Source organism: Drosophila takahashii, chromosome 2L (genome assembly GCF_030179915.1).
Source record: "Drosophila takahashii strain IR98-3 E-12201 chromosome 2L, DtakHiC1v2, whole genome shotgun sequence".
Taxonomy (NCBI): Eukaryota; Metazoa; Arthropoda; class Insecta; order Diptera; family Drosophilidae; genus Drosophila; species Drosophila takahashii.
Genome location: NC_091678.1, coordinates 14,407,858 through 14,426,621, shown reverse-complemented (window position 1 = coordinate 14,426,621; position 18,764 = coordinate 14,407,858). Strand labels below are relative to the sequence as shown.

The window sequence follows — 18,764 nt, the reverse complement described above, 5'->3', positions numbered from 1 at the left end:
AAATGATTTAATGTTATTAGATAACAATTACACCAGTTAATAAAGTCCATTTATAAGAAAACTCACATAACTCATTTCTGTAGCATTCCGCATTTTGGTTATAAGCCATTTCCATGACACTATTATATAACGGAAATTTTTTAGACCTGCGATACCAAGTGCCATTTGATTATACCTGTCTTCAACTCTTGCATCAAATTTAAGCCGAATTTCCGCCAACTATTCATCGCATTTCCCGAACCAGATTCCCATTCCCATGGGCTCTCTCGAGCCCGTCTATTTATAGGGGAAACTCCTCTTTGATGTCTCGCACACAAAGCCCGTTCCGATGTTCAGTTGGCCATGTCGGGAATTATTATTTTACGACGCTGGCCTGCATAAAGGAAAATTCCCTTGCCCCAGGCACACTCGCACACACTCTCGCACACACACACAAATCATAAAAGCTGCTTAGCGGCTGTCCTTTCGTGCATGTCCTGGCCAACTTGAGGACAAACTTGGCGAAAGGAGCAACCGCTGGCGAAGGAGCCAAAGAGGCTAATGTGAGCGTGGCCGAAAAAGTGTTGCTATAAATAACCTTAGACTTGTGGGACGTCCACTTCTTCACTCCCTCCGCTCCGACCTAACCCCACTTTCCATATAAATATGCATATAAAGTGTGGGTTTTGCGAGAGTGTTTGGGTTACACATAGCATGTACACACGCCAACTTTTGTCTGCAGCCAAAATCAAGGAAACAAAAAAAATAAAAGCATTTTCTTTTGCCCTGAAATGAGTATTATAAAGGCAAAAGCCGACGGCAAGTGTGTCATAGGTGTATGTGGTGGAAAATCGGAAGCGAAGGAAAAACGAAACAAGCCAAAAAAATTATGCAGAACTTTTTGACAGTCCGCAGTCCTTTTGAGTTTTCTTATTTGCCGTTTCCTTTGTTGTTCTTGTTGGCTGAACGTTGTTTTTCGGGTTGGAAACTTTTGCAATACGGAACAAGCAGGCAAACTTAAATTGATACGAATATATTCTTATACATATATGCACTGCAATATGAAAATGGAAAAAGGTATTAGATTCTGAAATGGCTGCAAAATGATTTAAAATTATAATTAAAAATTAATGTACTTGTATTTTAAATGTTTTCACAAATCAAATATTAATCAAAGTAATTGATGTAATTTTATCTGCATGGTATTGACATTCTACAAGTTTTCTGTTGTACAGAAATTTGGAATCTGCAATACAGTTTAATATAAATACTTTCAATATCTTCATAAAGCATCTGGGATGTAAGGGTTCCAAAGCTTTGCCAAGAAATCCGGCAACTTAAAGGGGGGATTAATAAAGAATGTGCAACGCAGATGTTTTTCTTTGCAGAATTTGCTCTTGAAATTCCATTGACACACATACTCGTTTAAAACGCTCGTCGAGCGAGACACAAAGGATATAATGGACAGCTGTTAGCAATACCAATCTCCAGCTCCACTTCGATAAGTCCCCCAACTTCCCCAAGCAGATTCCCCATCAAACAGCTTCAATAAGAACGCCCACAATTTGTGTATATATTTTTTAAGGATTTCAAATTCATTTTATTGGTTTTTTTGTTTGTTTGTTTCTTATCCTTTGTGTTTTCTTGTTTCTCTTCCTCTCCTCGTTAAACCATCGTTTTACTTATAATTCTTTTACTTTTTTTCGCAAATTTGTTTTTTATTGTATGCTTGTTTGTTGTGTTTGTTTGGTTGTTTTTTTTCAAGATTTTTCATCTTATTTGTTGGTTTTAAATATATATATATTTGTATATATATGCACTTGCTATATAAACTTAAGTGTAAAAACTAAATTAAATAACTTGAATTTTGCCTTCTCATTTTCTTGCGTTCTGGTTCCTGTCACATATATAATATTCATTTTATTTATTTTGTTAATATGTACCTCGCACGCACTCACATGAAACAACAACGAAAAGGTTTCCTCTCTGCTGGTTAACCTAACCGAACAAACTTTTTGACTGAGGGGGAGTAAAAAAAAAGGATAGATGATATATTAAGAGTAGTACAAATTAGTGCATAATGTATCTTTAATACAAGAACGTAAAGCATTCAAATCGTTAGTCAGATAGTAAAGCTCAGGTTGGGCTCCTCAGATACTGTATCTGCACGTTTAAAGAACAGTGCCAACAGCCACCGTTAAAAGTTAACTAACACAAAACAAAAATTGCACAAAATTAAAGATCAACTCCTTGCTCTCTTACTGCACATATGTTTCGAATATATATATTTAGTTTCATATATCCACATTAAATTTTTATGCTCAGACTACCGTAGATTATTTTCAGATTATGCTTATGTGTGTGGGTGACTGACAAGGGACACAAATCAAGGATCGCCGATAGTTCCTAACACAAACTAGCCAGAAACACATAAACATGTGTATGTTTCATATAAAGGGGAGACAATTTGGTTGTGATGTGAACATTTCGTGGCTACAAACATCGTCTTCTAACTCGATTGATTTCGGGTTTCTTGCTTTCTTTACTTTTATTTTTACCATTAAATTTAGATGCTTAATTAATGCCTATTTATGACTTTTGTCTCGCAACTAGTTGAACAAATAATCATAGAAAACATAAAAAGTATTTATAAATTAATTTTATTTGTTACGATCCCGAGTTGCTCTCGCTCTTTATATCTCTCTTCTCACAACAACAACATAATTTAAAAGTCTTGACTTTTAAAAATAAATAATAACAGGGAAAGGAGTACGGAGAAGTGCCATTTAAAATTGAAAGGTTTGGAAAACTTTTTGGAAACGATTTCGATATCTCCAGCGGCCAATTAAAATGATTGCCACACCTCTCCGCACGTAACGAAACAATAAATATACTCCGATCGATATTTACTTGAATATAACTGCTATAGTTGCCTTTTTTCTCTTCATTTCTGCTCTCTGCTCCAAATAATTATACTTAGCACATGATATTCTCTTTGTTCTGCCCTTGGTAAGTATAATGCTTCAATCTTTGTGTATATATAGACATGACTCCGTCGACATCTTCGGCATCCGCTTCTTCTTTCTTTCTTTAATTTCATTAATGCTAAGTTTTATACGTTTTATACACACAAATTTCAGTTGATTTTTTTGTTTTTGTTTTTTTTTTGTTTTATGTGGCTTAAATGTAAACATTTAGATTTTGTTTTTTACTTTATATATTTCTTGCTGCGTTTCAAATGTTTCTTGTGGTTGCTTCTTTTACTTTTACTTGCTTTAGTGGTTATGCCTTAGAGTTTTGAGTAGTTGATGTGGTTCCTTGCGAGTAGTGGCTGGATGGATAGCAATGTATGAGTGAGTGCGCATATTTGTAGGTGACTATGACAATAATGTTCTGATTATGGGGTTCTGTTTCTTTTTCGGGCGGTTGGTTTATTGTTGCACGTCGTCGCTGATTGTACAACATTTATATACGCGAATATATATATAAATATCTAGAGACATGTCTACGGTAAAGACGCCAAATTGTCGGGGCTACTGGAACTGAAGCTCGCTTAGCGGAAAGGCTGGGGGCTGACTGATTTCACTCACTGGTCACCTGGCCAACGACAAGTGTCCTCATGCGGCGGCGACTTTTGCTTTTGCTGGGCTTTCTGAGGGCTTCAACTCGTTCCTGCTTTTTTCCCGTACACATTACACCTTTAATTTATCGTAAGATTCGCCTGCTTTTCTTTGTTTGCCTGTTGATGTTGCTTTGCTTCTTTTTTTTTGTCAAGCACACTGTGTGCGCCATAATTTTTGTGTTAAATTTAACCTTTTGTATTTCATTTAAAAATTATTAAAGCGTTTTATACTCTCAACTTGTTGTTGTTGTTGTTGTTTCTGCAGCTGACTGAGTGACCGATCTGTATCGATCGATCGAAATGAAATGAAATTCTTTAGCCCTGGTTTAGATGATAATTCTCCTGGATTTCCTCTTATGATTTTCCTATCTTTCTTTGTTTTTTTTCAGTGTCTTCCTTTCACTTTCGCTTTGCACTTGCTTCTTTTGTTGCTGGTTCTTTATCGGTTTCTCTTGTATTCTTTAGTTAAGACTAAGCTACGTTTACAACTAAATATCTGTAGTCTCGTGGTTAAATACGCTATATGTTATGAATGAATATTAATGTGTAAGTCATTATTTTATCGGTTTTTATATCTTGTTTCGGTATCCGGATTTCAAATCGTCCTCCAAGTCCTTCCACTCGGCTTCACACTTCACACACTAGATGAAAAGATTGTTCCGGCTGTGTTTTCAAACTGTCCCACTTGAAGGCGGAGGGAAATGCTGAAAGAGACAAGGGAAAAAGAGTTAGTTGTGTCTGCAAAGTCAATCAAGCATGCATTTGCATAATTCACAATTTATTGAGCTCGTCTTTCGACTTCTTCCGATCTGATACGATACGATCCGGTCCGGTCCCATAGCCACCCAACCTTGACTCGGGGCCCCGACTGTACTTCCTACTCGGGTTTCTTAACCTCTGCCGCATATCAAATTAAGCTCAAGCTTACCCACTAAATCATTCAGCACACAAAACTACCGAAAGTCAAAGCGAATCGATTCTATTAATATGTTTAATTTGGCTTGTGCTTATTTCTCGTTTCTCGACTGGCTCAGGGCATTCAGCTGGGTCAAGGTCGTTTCTATGAGTTTAAGGAACCAAAGAACTAGGGTGACTGGGTGACTGGACTTGCTAATTTGTTAGTGAATATAAAAGTACTTTATTTTTTATAAATTTAAGACTCACGAGATGCTGTAGTAACACTTGTTAATAGCTACTAATATTAGGATTAAAAAACGCATTTCAACCCTGTTAATGGCCCATCAAAGGAAGCTTATATCAAGTTATAAAACGGGATCCCATTGAGGACGGTTCTTGCAATCAAGTCAGCTGAACGATAACTGCGTTATTGGCACTTCAACCGAACAGTTTTATTCAAGACCACTCCCACAGAGACAGCGGAAAAACTTCCGCGGGTTGGGAGAAATTTTCCCATGTCCCCGGGCATATTGGCATGTTAAAAGTTTTATAGATTTTTCGCCTTATCAGCTCGGCACATGCTTCGCTGCTCCACCCCTCCACGAATCCACCCCCACCTTCCATGGGCATCTCGTGACGTCAGCGAGCCACAGCAGCGTGCTATATTAAATCTCTTACACGAAACACACACACTAACACTGACACTCGAATTTGTGCGGGACAAAAAGAATAATAACAAGATAAAAAATATTTTCAGGCGGCATTTTATCGCTGAAACAAAAAGCGTCACTGAAACGCTGCCGCTGCACCCACGCAAAGGTAGCTTTGTAGATAGAGATACACACGTTCGGGTAGCCGAAACCGGAGAGGTGCAGTGTACCCAGCTAAGGTATCGTATGTGAGTTGCTGGAGTTTGGCATTGAATTTACAAGATATCTTTTGTCTGCCATTGTCTCGAATTACATAAGGCCAAAAACCGAAAAAATACAGCATTACGTGAGCCAAGTAACAAAAGTAACCAAACTAATGGACGCAGACAGAAGAAACTTTCACCAATCGAAGCTGCCCTTGAAGCTCTCATAAAAAAAGAGGAAAATATCCAACTTTAATGTAAGACAAGTAAACGCATTTAATATTGATGTCAAACTCTAAAGGCTTGAAAAGATGGATCTACTGAAATATTCATAAAATCTCTTTGTTGCATAAAACATACAAATTTGCCCCGAACAAATCTGAAAACTCATTTGGTGTAGCAAGTTTTCCGAGAGCTTCAAACTTGTCGGAGAACTCAGTTGAATTGGTTCGTGGAGGGCCTAACTAGAAGGAACCAAATGGAATGGTGGCAGGTGAAATCTTGGCAACACATTTGACCTCCACGCAATGACAAAAATGTTGCCAAAAAGAACAATCAAAATATATTTATTTATAACGAATGGCAACAGCAGCAACAACAAAGAAGCGGATACTTAAATCATACGAAAAATAAATTAATTTATATAAGAAGATATAATTTTTCTCTTGATTCAGCTTGGCGCAAAAAGACGAAAACCATTTCAATAAATCAGCCAAAAAAGCAAGACAGCCAGAGTGGACAAGCCGAAAATATCTTTAGATACATAAAGTATATGCATATACAATCTATAAATGAACATATTTCACAGAGCTGTATATCTAGGAAAATATTACGAAAATTATGTTCGACCAGCTGCTGTAGTTGTCTCTTCAACGCCTTGTCCGAAAAAAACTCCTGAAAAACATTCTCCACTCCCAACACTTTCTATTATCTTCTTTTTGTTACTTAAGTTATTTACATATTCCGGAGCTTATAAATATTGCAAGCCACCCACCCACCTACAACGGAGTATAAATACGAGTCATTGACGATTTTTCACTTTATTTATGGTTAGCTCATTCATTTGCCGCGACAACTCGACCACTCGACTGACTGACTCACTCCGAAAAATCCTACAATCGAGCTTTCACATTCCCCCATTCAGTTTGTCTGCCAAGGAGTCAGTTGTCGAGTTTCCCTTGTTGGTAATTACGCATTTTTAAAATGCAGTCTGTGTTTTGTGGCCATCAAATATTCAAAGGCTGGAGGCAAGGGAACCAGCACAGCTTTTTCTGTGTGGGTGGCACAAATGGAATGTGTCGTTGTCCCAGTCCCTGTTTTCTGTCCTCTGTTTCCAGTCCCTGGTCGCCGTCGTTTGGCCTTTTCTAAAATGCATAAAACACTAAGCACACACACAGGGAAAAAGGTTGACGCAAACGAGACCAAAGTCAAAAACTATGTCAGCAATCTTAAGTGCCTTTCTAACATCCTTATATGTGGAAATAATCATAAACCCAGATATATAATTTGGTCGCACAAATAGGAGAAATAGAGTTAAATAAAAGTGAATTTCAGGGACTCAGTTGTCCTAGTTAAAATTCCAATTTAAATCCATATCCTTTGAAATACTTTTCCCGAATTGCTTTGTCTTACACTTGAATGACCTTAAATTTGGTCAATCAAAAAAGGATTTTTCTTAGACGAGTAAAAGTTCAACACAATAATTAAACGGTTATTTATCAAAATCTTTTTCTAAGCTTTTATTTCCAATATACATTCCAAGTTTACCCCCAACTTTTGACTTGAATGCCCTTCTTTTGGACTTCGTCACTGGTCAATCAGGGGATTGTTCTTCTTGCATTGACTCCGAGTTCAATAAACGCCGAATAAAGGAGATCTGCAATTTGCAATTCACATTCGGCGCTTTTGTTGCTCTGCCCATTCTCACGTCCAGACATTCGCTTTGAACCCTCAACTTTGTTTAATAACAAAACAAATGCAAGACAAATGCAAAAAAAAAAGAAAAGAGGGAAAAATTGGCGAATGAAAGAACACAGAATTGGAATGCGAGTGGGCATCGGCATGCCAATTATCGAGGCGCCCTCCCATCGATACTGCGCCACTGCTCGTAAATCAAAGTGTGGAAAAGTTTTTGGGGCAAATGGCGAAAAAGTAAAAGAAATAAATGGACAGAGGCTCGCTCTCGCGCCGTATCTAATGTCAATAAACTTTTTGGCTTTGAAATCAAATCAATTTTCATGCCAAGCGAAAGCGGACAGACAACGTGATGGGGCAGGAAAAGCGGAAAAGTGCAGAGGCGAGAGGATGAGGCCACACAAAGAAGGGAAAATCGATGTTGGCCCTCAAGACAAATCAATTAAAACGAAATTTCACGTATATTATTCTCTTCTGAGTTTTACATTTTCACATTTTCACCGAGCCGTAAGTAAAATGTCAACGAAACGAAACGAATTGAAATGAAATGAACAGGAAACGGAAACATGACAAGCGGAAGGAGGCTAAGGGGGTGGCAAGGGGGAAGATCGGGGACTACGAAAGCTGATGGGCCGCCGACAACACAGAAGCGCAAATTAAAAGCAAATTTCAATTTTTGCAATGACATTGTCACTGTTTTTGCCGCTGCCACTGTCGCTTTTTGTTGTAACAAAATTAACTACGAAAGTAATTAAAGGCCAGGGGCAAGGCAGGCCAAGATGGGCCAGGCAGGCAGGTCAGGATGGGCGGAAGGCAGAAGGGATTGCCGGGGCTGGGTCAACTGGTGCCCGCAGGGAAAGCGGAGCAGGAGGAGCGTTCCAGGCACAAGAGGTGGCCATAAAAAGACTCAACTTGTCTTGCGCGCGCATGATGGCAATTAACATTACACACTAACGCACCTACTATAGTCGACCGATTTTAAAGTTCTGGGCCTAAACAACATACCGAGAAAAATTATAAATAACTTCCATTTACTTCAATCTAGAAACTCACTCTGATCTTCAAGTCTAAGCATGACTCATTTAATTATTATACACATGGTGTATTTAAAAATGATATCGCTTTAACCTTTCAAATATTATATTGCTGCTATTTTCTTTATTTATTTCGAAAACTTTTGAGTCATAAAAATAAATCTAAAAATATCTTGACTTTTTATAATCTCACATCATACATAAAATGTTCATAGTTTAAAAACTGTTTATGGAATAATCGGGTTTTTAGTTAAGCAAACCGTTTTTTTGGGAATACCCAAAACATAAAACTTTAAATGGATATAACTTTTCCATTACTCAGTTTGTACTTTGTATTTGTATGCCATTTATTTAAATTATTTCATGGCCTTTGAAATTAATGTCTTTTAGAGATTTGGAATGTCTAATTTTTTTGAAATTTTAAACACTTATTTCTAAAAAGAATTAAAAAGTCTTAACATATCATACATCATATTAATTAATTTGTTGGTCACTTGGTCATGTCTTAGTCGAACTATTTTCTTTGATTTAATGATAAACAAGAGGAAACAGAAGATTCAAATATAATAGGCCATAAAGTACTCTTTAATCAGCCCTCGCTTGTCGTACACCCCCGCCCAAACTGAGGAAGCCACTGAGGATAATGGAGGGGGGGTGGATGAGGATGGGCAGGGGCTTACACGCAACAGCGCCGCCGGCGACATGGCACAAAATTTGTGAGCTGCAATAAAATAAAATTAAAATTTGAAACAACTACGGCGGCAGCAACATTGAAGCAGCCAAGCAAAGGGGCGTCGAGAGCAAAGGGGGGCAGCGAGTGGGTCGAAAAATTCAGTGGGAAGCTGTTTGGTTTTGTGTCTGTGTGTGTGGAGTGCACTTGGGCGTATGAGCGATGAGCTAAACCCTCGCCATCCATCGTCATTATTATTTTTTCATTTTCCTTTATCCCTTTGCTTACTCTCGCATTATTATCTCTTTTCTGGTCTCATTTCACTCGTAATTATGATAAGACAGTAATTACATTTATCTGCTGCTGGCAGCATTCGACACCAACAGCTGAGGACAAAGCCAACACTTGGCGGCTTTAATCGCGACCACATTGCGTATGCGTAATATATGCAAACGTGTTGCGTATACGTCATGTTGTGCCAGCGTTTGTCCAAGGTGAGTGCATAGAATTAGTTAAATTATCAGCGGATGGCCTTCGAGTGTTAACTGCTGCGACTAACGCAGCATGAAATTGCCAGTTGTAAGTTGTAAGGGAAACTCGCGGGGGGGGGGGGGCGGGGAGATTTCCACTATTGCACCCGGCTATAGGTCAAGGACACCTTTGCAATTGTTTATGAGTGATTAGAAAATGCCCGACAAGTGCCCCGATCGTACGCAAATGACGTCAGCCTTTCGATGCGTGGTAACCCAATTAAATTGAGCACATGGAAAATAAAGAAAATATAAAAAGGCTCTAAGAAATGGAGAGAGTAAGAAACCTTTATAAACACAGGCGGGGTAAAGTGTTTTGTCACCCAAGAGATTGATGATTCAATTAAGGAAAAAAAGAAAAAATAATGGCAAAAGAAAAAGGTTCAAGTGCAGACCTTTTTGCCCACCCCTACGCTTTTTTTTTTGTTTAGTGTAGTTCTCGATGGGTGAGTGTTTAAGAAAAAGAAGGCACAAAGCCCACACAAATAATTAATCAATAATTACGCCTTGCGTGAGCGGAGGCGAAGAGAAAAAATATTCATTTATTTGCGGCTACCTAGCACCTGGCTACCCTCCCACCACCCATCACCCCCCTCGGGAGCCGCCCTCTTTCAATGTCAGGCCGCCAGCAGCAGCAACAACAACAATTATTATTGATTACATGTCAATTGTATTGAATTTGCGGGAAAGAGACAGTTGTAGGCCCCACCACCGCATTCTAATTGTATTTCTCTCTGCTAGGTTTTTATCAAATTCAATTAGACGCACGACTATAACTGTAATTGTGTGTTAGCCGTCAGAGGGAAAATATACGTATGTGTCTATAGGAAAAGGGGTGCAGAAGCGGCTTTTATTTTGCTGCCTTTGTTATCAGGACACATGGAAATGAATGCATCGATGATGTAACAACAACTTGCAGAAACTAGCACACAAACCGTTCCCCGACTTATTAAAGACTCCTTCCGTCGAATGGGGTGCATATTCTTAACCCATTTCCACGGGAAAGAAAATAAACCCAAACAAAAAAAATTAAAAATGCCGAGAAACTTGTGGGTAAAGTTAGGGAAAAACTTCGGAGCCGGGAACCGCATAAATATGAATCTAATAACTCTCTTTGTTTGCTCTATCTCGTCTTCGTTCTTATCGCGAATACGCTGCTCGCCAGCTGTTGTTTGGTTTTCAGCTTATGCCCAAGTTTCTGTTTTAGTTTTCTAGCCCATTGTCAACAGCAACAACCTCTCTCAAATGACAGCAACTGGCGTCAATAAGTTTCTTTTTTTTAATGATTCCAGGCTGATAAGCCCTCAAGGGGGGAACACTCTATGATGTTTTGCCTCCCGTAAGCTTTGCACAATTTTATTATAAACTTGTTATCAACGGAAAGTGTTTGAAAGTCAACAATACATACATTTAGCTAGATTAAATTGAATCAATGAATTTCCAATTCGCAGAAATACGATAGCAAATAAAAGGGAAACATGTATGTAAGTATATAAGGTTTTTACTCTGCACTCTCTGTTTTTGTATTTTTGTCGCGCCTGAAAATTGAACATGAAGTCATTCCTCTCCGTCGAATGCATGTGTACATAGCACCTGTCCATAAATAACGGGCGGTAAACAACGGGGAATGGGGAATAAAAACGAAAACTAAAACAGAAAATTTCAATTTTCATTGTGCAGCGTTTTTCCATGTTCAATTCTATTTTATTTGCCCATAAATTCTGAATGAAAATTGCTGGTTACTGTGCGGGACAGGCAGACAGATAGAATTGGAGGGTGGCTGGAGAAGTTCGCGTTTATCTCACAGATACACAGCGCATAGGAGCTTGAAAAGTCGTATTCCTCGACCATTAGATGCGCTTTAATCAAGTGAAAAGATTTCATTAGATAAATCGCTCTGACAAGCTGGTTTCGCTTGGTATAAAGTGCATACGAATTCGAGAAATACATTATATTGAATAAACGTGTTCTGTTGAATATCTAGTATCTAGCTGGGATTTAAGGAAGAATATAAGAAATATATTTATTTTCTTATCAACAACTATTCCCAAAACAAAAGTAGAATCGCGAAAGAGATAAAACAATTTCATAGACAAATTAGGGAAAAGACAAACAAACAATCGGAATCCGAGATCAATAAAAGACTAGACAAACAATTGCCTGGCCGGAAAAGATAAAGGCGGACTACAAGCGAGATCGCATGATCTACATGCACTGATCCTGATCGAGAACATATACTTTATGGGGTCGCCATCCCAACCCCCCTTTTCGCTGCTTGCGAAAAACACAAAATGCCCTCGCATTCCACTAGAACGTACAAACTGAGGGAAAGAGTGGCGAAAATAAATAAACAGCGACTACAATTTTGAAAGCAAAAACGACGAAAATAATTGCACAAATGAAACAGAGAGAAAAAGACGTGAAAAAAGGCAACAAAAATTAAAACGAGCACAACATGGCGACGTGTGCGTTATTTAAATGATTTTGCCAGTTTGCCTCGCTGTGGCTGTCTCAATTTAAATGTTTTTTATAGCCTGCATTCGGCGACTGCCACTCCTAACATTTTCAAAGGGGATCTGGGGGGGATAAGGGGCCTAGGGAGCCCCAAAAGACAGACTGAGACGCACGAAACCCGTTTGCAAAAGTGAAACAGAAAATCCCAACCAAACGAAATGAAATGAAATGAAACGAAGCGAAAAAGTTAACAAAATCAACAAACACAATTAAGGCAAAGGCAGAAATCGTTTAATTTATTCTTCATGCGTAGGAAAACGAAAATACAACTTGAGCTTTGCTTTGCCTTCTTTTTCGCTCTTTTTTTCATGTGCTTCCTTTGCATATTGCTCATACGTCGCGTTGACTCAGTGAGATTGTAAGAGATTACACAGAAAAAATAGAGAAAAATGTTTATAAAAAATGTTATAAGCCAATGTTTATATTTATTTCTTACTTTTTTATTGTGTTAGTTAAAAAAGTTAACCTTTGCCTTAACAACGGAAAAATAATTTTTACCTAAGTTAATCAACCTACAAAAAAAAATTCGTTAGGTTTTCAGCAATGAACTACGATTTCTTCAAGTGTCCCGCTGTCAGGAATGAAAATGGAATTGGTCACCGGGGGAACCAGAACCATTTATCTTATTGAATACTCGGAAAATTCCGGGTTTTCCCCCTCTCCTCGACTTAATTGTTTTCTCTTCTTTACGACCATTGTCTTGCTATCTCTGGGCTATTGTTGCTATCGCCATTTACTTGGCCGCAGCTGCAGCGCGTGCGTGCTGGCAAAAGCTCGACGACTGGAGATTTGAGGGCACTGTTACAAGGCTGCCCGGCCTAGTCGGTTTGTCTCTGGCTGTCTGCGATCTACTACCAAACACGCCCCCGTTCCTCCTCCCCCAGTTAGTCCGAAATTGGCCAGACAACGTCTCAGATTCACAAGCGCGTTGGCAGTTGCATTCTCTGGGTTTTTTTTAGCCACCGCGACTGCTAAACTTGGCTTGGTCTAGGTGTTTATTGGAGCACGACGAATGCGTGTTGAATCCAAGTTGCTGGGTAGTTGCTGTGTGCTTGTGCAACGCTTCTGAGAACAAGTTTTGCTCAGCGACATCCAGCTGGGAGTTGAACTTTGGCTTCGATGTGCTCCAAATTTACCAAATGTCAGAAGCAAGAAGACGAACTGTACAATCAAGTTATTCGACATTCTGATACTACACAAAAAATGGGTTTTACTAAACGAAAATTTAATTAGACTTTAATTAGGCCTAGAAATAATCTTCATCAAATGGCTTTAAAGCGCATTGAGAAAATTAATCATTAAATGACATTTTCAGAAGCCAGAAAATTATTATTATTTTAAGAGTGATTTAGAATTTTTGCGTTTTGCATTCATAGCATTATTTGGACGAATACACAATAATCTTTAAGTTTAAAGAAGATGTAGGCCGTTATTCATTTCAACAATTAACTCTAGCTAAATAGAGAGTTTCTCTAAAAAGGGATTATAATGTGGCATTGAAGAAATGCTAATCAAAGTCCAATTGCATAATTATTTACAGAATATTATAGTTCTAGTTTTATTTCTCAATGCTTCTACATTTTCCCCCTTTTTCCTTCTTCTTTAAGAATCTGTACTGTAGGAGTTAAAAACCTTTAGCTCGTTGCCATAGGCCAACGCAAAAGTTTAATTAGCTTATCAGTGAAAATCGACTACTAGGGCGTGCCTCCCAATCACCCCACACCCAGCTGGTTGCCCCCTGATAGCGAAGCCCCCTCCCGAATCCTCCTCCCCCCATCCACTTTAGCATTGATAAACAATCAGAAAAGCCGTCGAGTTAATGTAAATAAGTAAACCTTATGCCCGATACTTAGTACCCATGACTACGGAGTCTAATTGACTTGGCCCAAACCAAATGATTGATGGCCTTCTCGGCAGAAACAACGAAAATGATTATAATTGGTGCCAATAAAACTGTAGACGACACATGTCGCATGGAAATACAGGGGAATCGTCGAAGGAGAAATCCACACACACTCACATTCGGATGGACAACTCTTTTTGGGGCTGGGCCAAAGGTCGGGCAAGGTCATGGTCGACGATTACCGCACTTTTGCGTGAATATTTTGAAGCATTTTTTCTTTGATGCCTGAAAAGCATTTCCCCGAGAATTTACAACTCATCTTGATTGCGTTTCTGTTTTTAGCGGGATTTCTTTTCTTTTTTCTACATTTTGCACAATTTCTAAACTTTATGCGGCTTTCACACGCAGCTCTTGCTTTTGTTTTGCTCTTGATGTTTGGACATAAAACTTATTATAATTTATTAATTACCAGCAGCGTTTTGGCTTTGATAAAAGCACAACACAATTTCGGTAATGGCCAACGGACACGCAATAAGCCGAGAAGGGGGGAATAATTCATAAAGTGAAATAAAAGATATATTTCTTTTACTGCGTTTTGCTTTGACATTATTCATGGCTTTCTCTCCCCTTCTTGTTAGCCTTTCAAATGGGTCAAGTGTGAATGACTATATTTCTGTGGAAATTGTGGCAGACGCAGGAAATTAAAATGGGAAAGCTTTTTGCAATTCAATTTAGAGCAAGAACATTTTGAAAGAGAGATTGAGATTCACAGAATAGTTGGGTGAATTTTTAAGAATTTCTCAAACTTAATGAATATATTTCAGTTGAGTTTACAACCCTTCCTCCAACTTGTGTGTAAATTTTCTTTAATCACAAGGTATTCCTTTGAACGTAATTGGTTTGCCTTCTTACTATCAGCTGTCTAGTTTGTCTGTCTGTTGAAGAGATTAGACCCGACTGAATTACAGCCAGTTGTTACAGTTAGCGTTTACGACGGCATTCTGACGCTTATTGCAATTAATGATTCCATGCTAACGGGGGTTTTACAGTCTTTTGAGGCTCTGACTGTGAGTAAGTTGTATTGTTTTGTATTTGAAAAACATCACGTAGGGACAGCAGCCGCAGGGGAACATCCGTATGTATTGCATACAGGCAAAGTCATCGAGGAAAACTAATTAAAAGAATTCCGTGTACAATTGACGGACGAGCTGAAATGCCTTTTGTCTCATAATCAACTCTCTGGCACTCACTCGCTCTCCCTTTGCGGCTTCCTCTAGAACGGGCAAAAAACATTCCACTGAAGGCAATCAATCAATCAAGCGGCTCGTCCATCAATCTCAAGCTAAAGTCAAAACAAAACAAAAACAAACCTGCAATAACACCCTTCCTTGCCCTGAATACCCTTCGCTTACGTTAAACGAAAGAAAGTACGGAATACAGTCAATAGATTAATATCTCATCCGGCAAATGGTGAGAAATAGCCTTCTGTGTGAATTTGCAGATTGATATATGGCATAATAAATAAGGATCTCAGCTTTCCCTCTATTTCTCTCGATGTCAATCGTTATTTTTCTTGACGTTCTATTCTAAAGTTGGATAAAAGACCCATTTAAATGCGTCATTTGGAAATAATACCTATTTTTTACAGATTGTATTTATTTATTTTGGGACAAATTTAATAAAAGTAAGAACTGTGAACTTATAAATACCCAATATTTGGAAAAGCTTCTTGTTATTTAATCTACCCTATGATAACTCGGCCAATAAATGGAAAAACCCGCCATATTTTAGTACATTGCCTTGAATACTTACGTTGATGTAAATTGTTGTGTTTGGTAAGAAATCCAATGTTGGCAAAATTGTGTGGATGTGGAGTAGATGCAGACAGACAGATAGACGCAGTAGTTGTTGTGTTGTGGGGCCTGTTACAGTTGTTGTAGTTGTAAGTAGTAGACATATAGACAAGACGACGACAACGACGATGAGGACGTGATCCGCAATGCCACGGTAATGCGGTGGCAACAGCAGGAGCAGTTGCAGTTGCAGTTGCAGATACAATTGCAGTTGCAAACGCCGACTGCAGAACGAGGGGGATTTTGGGCTGACTGGCGGCGAAGAAGAGCTCCTCTAGAATTCAGCAAACTCCTTGGCACACTTCTCGGTGCTGGAGATCCGCAGCGCCTCCTCCTCGTAGTCGTCGAAATTGCTCGTATCGCCGGGACCCTTACACCGCGGAATGAACGGCGCCTCGATTTTCTTTTGGAAGATCGCAATCCAGTCGGTGGAGGCGAACCACTTTTGGTTCTTAATATCATTGACGCCCGCCTTCAGATTGCCGTAGCGCTTGGTCAGGTCCACCTGCAGCAAATTGCGCAGCAGGTCCTTAAGATCGGAGCCAAAGTGCGACGGGAAGCGCACCTTGCCGGAGACGATCTTCTCGTAGATCTGTATGGGCTGATCCGCAAAGAACGGCGGATAGCCGGCGGCCATTTCGTAGACGAGCACGCCCAGCGCCCACCAGTCGACGGCCTTGTTGTAGCCCTTGGACAGAATGATCTCGGGGGCCAGATATTCGGGCGTGCCGCAGAGCGTCCAGGTGCGACCCTTGACCCGCTTGGCGAACCCAAAGTCCGTCACCTTGAGGTAGCCCTGCGAGTCGATCAGCAGGTTCTCGGGCTTCAGATCGCGGTAGATGAGGTCCAGGTAGTGCAGATACTCAAAGGCCAGCACGATCTGCGCCGCATAGAAGCGCGAGTGGGGCTCCGAGAAGCGACCCACCTTGCGGAGATGGGAGAACATCTCGCCGCCGGGCACGTACTCCAGAACCATGTAGAGATTGGAGTTGTCCTTGAAGTGGTAGCGCAGCGAGACGAGGAAGGGGAACTGGATGGCCTGCAGGATGCGCTTCTCGTTCAGCGTGTGCTCCACCTGCTTCAGCTTGACCACCTTCTGCTTGTCGAGGATCTTCATGGCATAGTAGTCTTTCGTGGGTTTGTGCTGGACGATCATGACGCGGCCAAAGGACCCGGTGCCCAGGGTCTTGATCCGCTCGAAGTCATCGAGGGCGGCGGTGTTGGTCGGATTGCGGCGCCACTTGTCCTCGAACTCCTCCTTGGCCTGCTCGAGGAACTCCTTGACCGTCTCGGCGGCATCGACCTTCTTGTTCGACGTGGTGGCGTTGTTGCCCATCTTCGAGATGGTACCCGTTAGCGAGGATAGCCGGAAGGTGGCACTGGCCGACACTTGGGCCTGATCCTGGTCGCTGGAGCTAGTTGCTCCTGCTCCTCCTCCTGATCCTCCTCCTGCTGATGATTCCGCCCCCGAACCGGGCGTGCTGGAGGCGGCGGGGGGCGTGCTCCTGTGGGCGGCGGCTGCTGCTGACGAGGGGCCGCTGCTGCTGCTGCTAGCCTGGTCCGCTGGGGATGCCGCTGCCGCTCCCACTCCTCCCGCTCCCGCTGCCGCTCCGCCCTCCTCCTCGCAACTGGACTGCGCCTGTAGCTTGCCCTCGCCGGATGCGGAACTATGATGGGACTTTTTCTTTTTGAGGAACTGCAAAATGGACTTAGCTATTTTGCCGAGTTACGGTACAACGGTGCGGATGAAATAGTTGCTCCTGCTGGGGCCAAAGAGAGCTTTTCACGTGGAGCTCTCTTTACTCGCTGTTTATCCCTTTTTGTTTTTTGGGGGTTGGCTTTTTTAGGGGCGTTTTGGTTTAGACGCGTTTAAGTCCTGGTTTTAGCACGGTTTCTTGTGTTTAGTGGGTCTTAAACTAGTTTTACACTTTAGGCTTAGACTAACATTTGGTTTAACACTTTAGGTTGCTTATGCTCGCGATTTACTCTACGTTTTGAGAAGCTGCAAAGAGAAACGGGAGAGAAAACGGCACAGATTAGCGGGAAATTCGGGTACAGGCTAAAAATAAGAGTCCAGTTTTCTCGAGATCTTTTTTTTTCTCGTTCTCACAGCGCTTTGCTGGCACTTTTTAGAGTTCGAAAGCAGCTTTTAATCACTGAATAAATAAGCTAAACAATATCGCACATAAACTCGAATTCAGAAAATAATAATAAGAAGAAGAGAGAGCGAAGGAGAGCGTGAGAGAGAGCGAGAGGTGGCGACTTGCGATCGTGTCAAGTGTCAAACAGCTGATGTTATAGTGCCAGCTCGCTCGCTCCCACGCATTTGCACGCACTGCTGCCTCTTCTTCGCATTTTCCCTCTCAGTTTTGTCTATTTAAATTATTAAATACGCTTCTTTTTTTTTGGCACTGTCTTTTGCTTTGGCTTCTGTTTTTTTCATTTTCTCTGCCTTTGCTTCTTTACATTCACTCGAGTGCGCGCGTGTGTGTGTGCGCGAGTTTACGTGCATGTGTATGCGCTTCTGGTTTGATTTCAGCGATCTCTTTTCAGCGCTCTCTTCGCAGGCACTTTTCCACATTTCGCACACTTTAAATTAGTTAAATTGGCCTTTATTGCTCGGTGTGCTAAATTTTCGCCTTTCGATTTGGGCATAAAAAATCCCGTGGTTTAAACAAACACAATCGCACACGCATACACACACAGCGCTCGCTCGCGCACACAGACACACACACCCGCACACAGATTGGATAATCGATTTTTTTACATTCATTTCCTTTCCTGAGTTTGTTTTTTGACTTTGCTTTTGCGATTTTCGCTGCGCGAATTTACCTTTTGCAATTTAACGACTACGATGCCAGCGATTTGTAAACACTTTCAGAAATATTGCCTCGACTTTCCGATCGATAGATGCACTGTAGCTGTGGATTTGATGGCTTAGATTAAAAATACCCGCATAGCCGCCGAACCGAGTTTTCCCGTCCAACACGTTCAAAATTTTTTTTCGACTGATTCGACTTGCGAATGCGCCCCCGCACGACAGTGGTGGAAAAAC

The 18,764-nt window shown here is 40.6% G+C and overlaps 1 protein-coding gene across 1 annotated transcript; it reads right to left on the bottom strand.

The window, feature by feature from the left end:
- Positions 1–3,261: 3,261 nt before the first annotated feature.
- Pka-C1 (Protein kinase, cAMP-dependent, catalytic subunit 1) lies at positions 3,262–18,725 on the bottom strand. Its single transcript, XM_070217587.1, has 3 exons — positions 18,542–18,725; positions 15,669–17,711; positions 3,262–4,305 (listed from the first exon to the last, which is right to left on the bottom strand). Exon 2 carries the CDS (start codon positions 17,043–17,045, stop codon positions 15,984–15,986), a length of 1,062 nt encoding a protein of 353 aa, XP_070073688.1. The 5' UTR covers positions 17,046–17,711; positions 18,542–18,725; the 3' UTR covers positions 3,262–4,305; positions 15,669–15,983.
- Positions 18,726–18,764: the final 39 nt, after the last annotated feature.